Consider the following 8,721-nt stretch of genomic DNA (forward strand, 5'->3'; position numbering starts at 1 on the left):
ACAATGATGATCTCTTAAGTTATTGATCTGCCCTTGAAAATCTTTATCAAAATGACTTTGAAGAATAAAGATTTTGAGGAGGGTATCGAGGCATAGGACCCCAACACAGGTGTGCTCTGAACTAGTGCTTCCCTCAGTCTTCATCAGAGAAGCTTCTTTTTGCAGGGACTCAGAACTGGTGAAAGTGGAAAAGAAGCATGGCATGTTCGGCCCTGAGCTATATCCCCTCCTCTGAGACTCAAGCACATCCAGGAGAGAGAACAAAAAGAAAACAAGAGCCAGAGGTTGGGGAGGATACTGCACAGTGTCTTCTGGACACTGCACTCAGGAAATAAAAAGATTGGGCCCATCACTATTTTGTCATTCATGGGGAAAGGACTAATGAGGTAAAATGGGAGAGAGTTATCCATGTTCCAATAAATAAGCCCCCCCCCACTTACATTCATGCAATGCAAGCAACCATAGTTAAACTCAGTATGCCAAAAAAAATCAAAGGAGGATGGGGCTTATTGGAAGTGACTTATCAGTAAGAAGAAGGGATTCAATGGGAGGGGCAGAGGTTGAGAGAGGATAAGGAGAAGAAGGTAAGGACCAAAATTCAGTATATACATATATGTATAAATTTATCAAAAAAGGATACAAAATATAAACAAATTTAAAACAACTAAGATTATATATTTTAACAAGTTCTATTTTAACTTGTGGTTTCTACTATGTTTGTAAGGCTCTTAGCTACCTAAAAACTGAACCTTACCAAAGCCATGGCTTACTTAAAGGCCCGTTTGTGACTTGTTTTGTTTTCTAAGTCAGGATTCTCATTCTGATCCATTTCAGCTAGGGCATCTGCTGCTCCTAAAGCCCTACAGTTTTTCAGATGACTGGCCTGAGGTAATTTTAAAGGAGGCAATATTCCAATGGTGATTAAACCGGCTATGTTTACCTCTTTCTAATAACTTCAATTTTCAGAAAGTATTCAAAGAAGAGACAAGAGAACCCTGCTGAAACAGTAAACCAATTGAGAACACTTACACTTTTTCTTCAAAAGATACTCTAAGGTTCAACTTCAGGTAAGGCTGTGGACCCATGATCCATAGCTCTGCCTTTAAGATTATGTCTCTTTTTTTTAGGGGGTTGGGGTTCAGGACAGGGTCTCTCTCTGTAGCCTTGGCTGTCCTGGAACTTGCTCTGTAGACCAGGCTGGCCTCGAACTCACAGAGATCACCTGTCTCCAGCTTCCGAGTGCTGGGATTAAAGGCCAGCACTGGCCTTGGGAGATGTCCTGACAGCACTTCATCTCACCCTAACTGAACTCCACCAGGCAAATCATTACTTCACACTCCTAAAAATCCGTTCAAGGGGCTGGAGAGCCAGCTTGGTGGTGAAGAGCATCTATCTGCTGCTCTTTCAGAGGACCCGAGTTTGATTCTGCAGCTCAAAACTGCCTGTAACACCACTTCTGGAGAATCTGATACTCATTTGGCCTCTACAGACCCCTTCACACATATGAAACACACACACACACACACACACACACACACACACAAACACACACTTAACATTTTAAATTGAAATAATTAAGTTCTAAAACTTAACCAGCAGTTCTGATTTTTTTTTTATAAAAACAATCTGTGTGGATCAGAGTTGATAAAACTGTAATCCTACGTTGGTATTTCCTTTGTTGCTAAAGTCTCTATCATGGCTGTTTGTCTTAGGCTTGTCCTGTATTGCCTGTACTTCAGTCTTCAGTACATAGCCCTTAACTATTCGTATGAACCTATAGCCAGTATAGGAAACCAAGATTTTTAATCAGGAGTTCAAAAGGTCTGCAGTGGTCTTATCCCTACACTGCACCCTTTACAATGTGCCAAGCAAGATGTCCAGATGGTGAAATAGTGATATGACTTCTACAGGGGTAACCAACTGCTTTCTAATCGAATTTTCAGCCTACTTTACAGAAGGAGAAATCTATGCCTGATAATATAAACCCAGTAAAAAGCCCATGGCTGAAACAGGCATAGGCTCTGGGGGGGGGGGCACCTACTACAGTTGTTTTGCTGTATGTACATGATGTCAAAGCTTCTGAATATTTGTGATTATGCCCATAGATTGGTGCTGCTCTCAGCCTTGATTAGAGAAGCTTCATTTTGAAATGGGCAGTCATTAATGCAGAGACTCATAACCGGTAAAAGTGCTGAGAAAATTGACTCTTGACTGCTCATCCCTAAATGAGACAGTTATATCGCCTCCTCTAGGGCTCAGAGAACATCTAAGGGAGAGAATGGAAAGACGGCAAAAAGGCAGAAAATGAGGAGGAGAGCTGTGAATTGCTGCCTTCTGGCCATGACATGGCTGTTGTGTACCCATGAACTCACAGCCACAGTGGCTACCTGCATGAGACCTGCACAAGGCTGGGCCCATCACCATTTAGTTATCCATGGGGGAAGGGGCTCATAAGACCCCCTCCCTCAGGAGTTTCAGGCAGTCAATGGTTGCCTTGCTGTGGGAGAGGAGTCATAGTCCTCAGTAGTAGCCACTGACTGATAAGTTGACACCCCTGTAGTAAAAATAACCCAGCCATTCTCACACAGGCAACCTTAATTAAATGCAGTGGACCAAATGAAAGACATTTGGGTGTGGAAGAAGGTGTTGAGTGGGAAGTGGAAGAGGATGGGAGAATAGCTGGGGAGATTATGACCAAATTATATTGTATCTATGTAATGAAATTGTGAAAAAACAATAATTCTTTAAACAAGAGAAACATTCTGGAGTTCAGGGCTAGGAGTGTGGCTCAGTTGGTAGATGCTTGTCTAGCCTGCACAAAGCCCTTATTTCATTCCCAACACTGCATAAACTGGCTGTGGCAGTGCATCCCTGTAATTGCAGCACTTGGGAAGTGGAGGCAGAAGAATGGATTCAAGACCAGCCTCCAATATAAGAAGCACACTGAGTTTACTAAATGACTCACTCATGTTGTCCCTGTGCCCTGGACAGTGGAGGGAACAGTGGGTAAGAGTCAACCTTTTGAGTCTCTCACAGAGCAATTCTGGATAGTTTCCTTTTGTTTCACCAAAGACCTTTCTTTTTCAAATAAGCCTTATTAGAAGATAGACTGGAGAGGTAATTAGTTGTAAGGACACATGTTACAGGAATGTATTAGCTATGGTTAACCCTCATAGGTAGGTTTGTGAGGCTTACTCTTTATTGCCATTTTTCTTGATTTTTAAAAGTTAAGTTTTAAGTTAACATACAAAATAGTGCACCTCATCATAACATTTTCATTATTAGATATCATTGTACTCCTCACCCCCAATATACACACTGCCTTCCTCTGTCACTTCTCCCCTTATTTCCATGTTTCCCCAATACCTCCTCCCTCTCAAAACCCCTCATCTTTTCTCTCCATTCCTTCTTACTCCCATTCCCCATCTCCTGCTCCAGTCATTTCCCACCCTCCTCCCTGTCCCACCCCTCCTATCATCCCTCTCGTCTCCCACCCCTCCTCCTCCCCCTCCCCATTCACCCCCCTCCTCCCTGTCCCACCCCTCCTATCATCCCTCTCACCTCCCATCCCTGCTCCCCTTCCCCATTCATTTCCCACCCTCCTCCCTGTCCCACCCCTCCTATCATCCCTCTCGTCTCCCACCCCTCCTCCTCCCCCTCCCTATTCACCCCCCCTCCTCCCTGTCCCACCCCTCCTATCATCCCTGTTCTTCTCAATCCCTCCTCCCCTTCCTCATTAATTTCCCTCCCTCCTCCCTGCCCTTCCCCATCTCTCTTCCTTAATCCCCCCTCCCCTTTTCCATTTCTTTCCCTCCTCCCTGTAACTCCCCCTCCTTCTATGTTCCACCTCCACCCTCCTACTCTATCCCTCTTCCCCTCACCCTTCCCATCTCCATTCCCCACCCTCCTTCTCCCTCATCTCTCCCCATTCCTCTTCCCTCCCTCCCTCCTCCCTGCTCTTGTCCAAAGAACTAAGTTTTAAGGTAACGCGCCTTTGATTTTCAATAAAAGAAATACCAAAATAGATCAGACTGATTACTTTTATTTAAAACACATCAAGTTATTGAAAGGATGATTTCATGTAAATTGTCCCTTAGGAACAATTGTAGGGCTGAGGAGAGTCTCTCTAGATGTTAACATGGAAAGACTCCTCAATAGCAATCTGATACTGAGTTTCCTCATCCAGTTGAAGATTCACGAAATCTCCGTAATCAAATTGGTGCCTCTGATTTAGGTGACTAACGAAATTTCTGGTAAGTTGAGTAGGGTCGCCCCATGGAAGAGATAGACAAATCGGGCAAATGACTGGAACAACATGAGCTCTGTGGTTGGTGTTGCAATGATCCAGCAAACGCTGCCTGGTCATGTTTGCTTCTTCGCACAGAGGACAATCAAAGGTGGGCTGATCAGATGATTCTGCATTGTCTTCTTCTTGATAAGCCTCGGCATTTTCTGAGGTTGATGCCTGGCTGTTGCTGTTGCCCACGGAATCTGGAGACAGTTGGAAGCTTGGAACAGTTGAAGAAACTCCGAACTCATCTTGGTACTTTTCGCAAGTTTTGTAATGTTGTCTCATCCGGTAGAGTTCAATACGTTGGGAACAGCATCGGCAATTACCAGGAAAACTTCTCATGATGGTCTCGAGATCTAGAGCCCTCTCCGGACATGCTCTTTCTCTTCTAGTCACATTTCCACGGCAAAGTGGGCAATGGATCCGGCTCTCCTTCATTGCTGCCAGGAAACATTTTCTACAGAAAACGTGCTGACAGGCCGCGACCCGAACCGGCGTTCTGAAGACTTCTTGGCAAATCGGACAGTAGAAATCATCTTCGGTGTAAGGTGTGGAGGCAGACTCTTCCTCAGCCATGGTGGTGACGGGTGGAGGCCCAAGGCGATGGCGGATGGCGGCTCGCGGCTACCGAGGTGGCTGTGGCGGCCCGGAGCTCGACTCCCTCGGATCCTCCAAGCGGCGCTTTAGGTCAAGCTGCCTCTCTCTGCAGCCGATCGGTAGACAGGTGGCCCCGTGCCGCGGTCGGATTTCAGTCGGTTTCTGACCAGTAGTTGACTGCGCTTCGGAGCAGAGGTTCCCCAGCAAATGAAGGGTGGCGCTCTGTTCTCATGGGCCTCAGAACCCACCAGACCCGAAGCGCATGATATTGGGGATCCCTCCCACTCCGCCAGCAGCTTTCCTGCGGTTGAGATCTGGCTGCTGCTGCTTGCCTGGCTGGTGGTCACTGCGGAGTGGATAGCCACACGAGAGCCGGAGGCGGGGTCACTAGGACGGCCTCCATAGCAACCAGCGCGTCGCGCCTTCAGCTGGTTGTGACGTAAGCTGCCAGGTCCGTTTACTTTACCAAGATTTTTTTTTTTAAAGTCCAGCTGGGCCTTATGGCGCAGGTTTGTAATCCCAGCCAGTAAGGGAGGCTGAAGCAGGATGGTCGCGAGTTCAAGGCCAGACTGGGCAACTTAGAGAGCAATTTTAGGGGAGCCCTTGTTTGGAAAAAGTAAAAAGAGCTCAAACATTCTTTTGCATGTGCAAAATGCTAGGTTTAATCCCTAGCACTGCATAAAGTCCCACAAGTGCCTAAGTGATTCTTCTGTGTGACCAATTAAGTACCACTGTTATCAGGCTACTATGTCTAACAGCATATTGGCTCTCCTGCATACACCAGGTGTCTTCACTCCTCAGCTACACACACACATACACATACAGGCTATGCCACTTTTAAAAGGCCAACAGAAAAGGAGCTAAACGCATCATTTAAAATTCCTAGTGAGGATATCTTCATTAAGTCAACTTTTAGTTCTCTCCTTTCATTAATGGGAACTGAAAAGCTTATCAGTCCTTAAAGTTGGCAGGTGAGACCTATACATCCAAGGCAGACATCTGTAACCGAAATAGCAGGGGCTTTAGAATTTTTCCATCTGTATTGCAAACCCAAGCAAGGAACTGTGCCATCTTAACTATATATGAGATTGAGAAATTTTCTACTATCGGGTCCAGGTGAAGTGCCTTTTTTCATGATACCCAGCAAATTAACAATGTCCTAGATGTTTTTCCAACATTGACAAGCATGACTCTTTGCCATCAACTTGCATTTCTGAATGGAATCAGTGTCCCTAGTCACCTGGAGCCACTGGCAGTGATAGCAAATCTTAGGCAGATTTTATTTATGTTCACTTAAAAAACTCCCACCCAAACATTAGCTAAAACCTATCTTTGACCTTCAGCATTACTGCCTATATTTTTACATGCCACTACCTATGCTCCTGGTCACTCATCTGAGTGTGCTCAGGTATGTTAAATTAAAAAAGGGAACAGTGAAAGGGGGTGGGAGGAAGTGTTGGAGTATGAAAGACACTCAAAGGACAGGTGATTCTACTCCAAATTTGCCTCGTGCCTGACTTTATGCAAACCATGAAACACCAAGAGTCTCTGATCACTCACCTCTAAAGTGGCACCATGGGCTGTGATCGAAATAGTTCGCAGACTTTGAAATATATCAAATGAGATATTGCTTAGGAAGCTATCCCAAACCCCTCCTCATGCTCATGGTGCTTGTTTCCTGTTTGGACCAGTTACTAGATGTGCCTGTGAAGTCACAGGGGAAAAGAACAAAGCCAGAGACGCACCAGTGGATGATTTCTCTGTGGAACTATTTCCTAGAAAACAATGTCTTGTTAACCAGCTACCCAATATGGTGTAACATGTATTCCACAATTTACCCACTTCCTGTAGGATGTCTGAAATAATTGGTCTCTAATATTTCTAAAGTGTCTTTCAGGGGTCTACACTGGAGATAAAATTCTCACAGCCTCATGCATCCTTTCAGACTTCAGGCTTCTATTACTCCTTCTTTCAAAATCATAAGCCTTGTTGGGAAATGTAGGGCTCTAAGCATAAGTGATGGGAGCAATATTCCACTGTTAACCTGGAGGTGACAGCTTCATAACCATTGATAATAAACTTGTGATTTCTCCTCTCTGGCTCAGAGAGTAGACATGGTTCCAGACTTGCTGTTCAACTTCAGTAAGGTGGCATTGCTGCCACCATTATGTTAAGTGACAGTGCAAAAAGAGCGTTTCCACCCCAGTCCAAAGGGAGCAGAAAGAAAGATGATTCTAGTAGATAGCAGAGGGCTGCAACTGCAATTGTCCTAATCCTTGGCTGCCGACATCACAGAGAACAGAAAGTAAATGATTTCCCCTATTTCCTTGATGCTAAGAGTTACTAGATGGCCCAGCTCTGGCCTGTGAGACATAGCTGAAGTTTTAGGCTTCTTTTCCCTTCCATAGAGTGTAAGGAAGTAAGAATATATGGTCAGACTACACTGCTTTAAACTTACCTGAATAATTTCTTCTTTCTGTAATTTCACCACTAACTTATTATAACTGAATTTTACTATTTTATTTTATGTTTTGGGCTTTTGGTGTTAGGAAACAGCTCATATATTTTTTAGAGGTGTGAAAATAATTCCATGTCTCCAAAGCTAAATCTACAAAACAGGGTATATGAGAAAGGTCTGTCCCAGGCTTCATCTTCCCTACTCAGTTTCCTCCATCCTCCTATGCATAACCTTTCAACATTGCCTCCTAGGCTGGAGGAACAGCTCAGTGGTTAAGAGTGCATACTACTCTACCACAAACCAAGCTGGGTTTCCAGAACCCATGTCACGTAGCTCATAACCAACTGGAGCTCCAGTTCCAGGGAAGACAATCCTATCTATCCTCTGGCCTCCAAACACACATATTATACATTCAATATATTCACACAAACAAATGCACATAAACATAAAAATAAATGTTAAAAACTTACAAAAATTGTTTTTTGATACAGATCTTACAATGTAGCCCTGGCTTGCCTACTACTCACTATCTAAACAAGGCTGGCCTCAGATTTGTGAAAATCTTTTTGATCCTCCTACCAGACTGGAAGGGATTACAAGTATGCATCATGATACCCCGGTCTCATCTACATTTATCAGTGAAAATTCTGTGAAAAGTTTCTTTTTTTTTTTTTATAAAAGCATGAATTTGTGGAAAATTATTCTGTTCATTGTATTTTATTCTGAGATTGTTTAGTATCTCATTTTGACCCAGATTAGTGTATTGAAAGCTTCACCCCAAATTCAGGGACCTCAATACAGTAGGCATGACCACTTGTCCCAACAGGTCAAAGAAATGTGCAGTGGTGAGGAGCAGAGGAAGGACATAAACATGGCCACATTGAGAAGGACAGATTAAAAGGCTCAGTGAGCCCCAACTTTATCTTCAAAGGGCTGACAGGAAATATGAGATTTTATAGGAGGGGAAAATGAGGGAGAGGATTGGTCAGGCTGGTGGTCTAACTGATCATTATCTCATTCTGAGAGGAGTTCAGGACAAGCTACTATCACTGTCATCATTTGAGGGGAGCAATGTGGCTCCCTGGGATGGTTACTTCTGTTCGAGGGTATGGCTTCTGTTCCCAGTGTGTGTGTGTGTGTGTGTGTGTGTGTGTGTGTGTGTGTGTGTGTGTCTGTCTGTCTGTCTGTCTATGTTGTGTCTGTGTATGTTTGTCTGTGTGTGTATGTGTGTCTGTGTATGTTTGTCTGTGTGTCTGTGTATGTATGTCTGTGTTGTTTCTGTGTGTCTGTCTGTCTGTATGTGTGTGTGTGTGTGTGTGTGTGTGTGTTTGAAAACTGTAAACTAAGAAAACCAAACAACTCAATGAAAATGGGC

General features: G+C 44.2%; 1 protein-coding gene across 1 annotated transcript; it reads right to left on the reverse strand.

The window, feature by feature from the left end:
• Positions 1-4,106: 4,106 nt before the first annotated feature.
• Positions 4,107-4,930, reverse strand: LOC127217738 (E3 ubiquitin-protein ligase RNF138). Its single transcript, XM_051178747.1, has one exon. It carries the CDS (start codon positions 4,865-4,867, stop codon positions 4,127-4,129), a length of 741 nt encoding a protein of 246 aa, XP_051034704.1. The 5' UTR covers positions 4,868-4,930; the 3' UTR covers positions 4,107-4,126.
• Between the last annotated feature and the right edge of the window lie 3,791 nt (positions 4,931-8,721).

The sequence above is a fragment of the Phodopus roborovskii genome, unplaced genomic scaffold (genome assembly GCF_943737965.1).
Source record: "Phodopus roborovskii unplaced genomic scaffold, PHOROB, whole genome shotgun sequence".
NCBI lineage: Eukaryota > Metazoa > Chordata > Mammalia > Rodentia > Cricetidae > Phodopus > Phodopus roborovskii.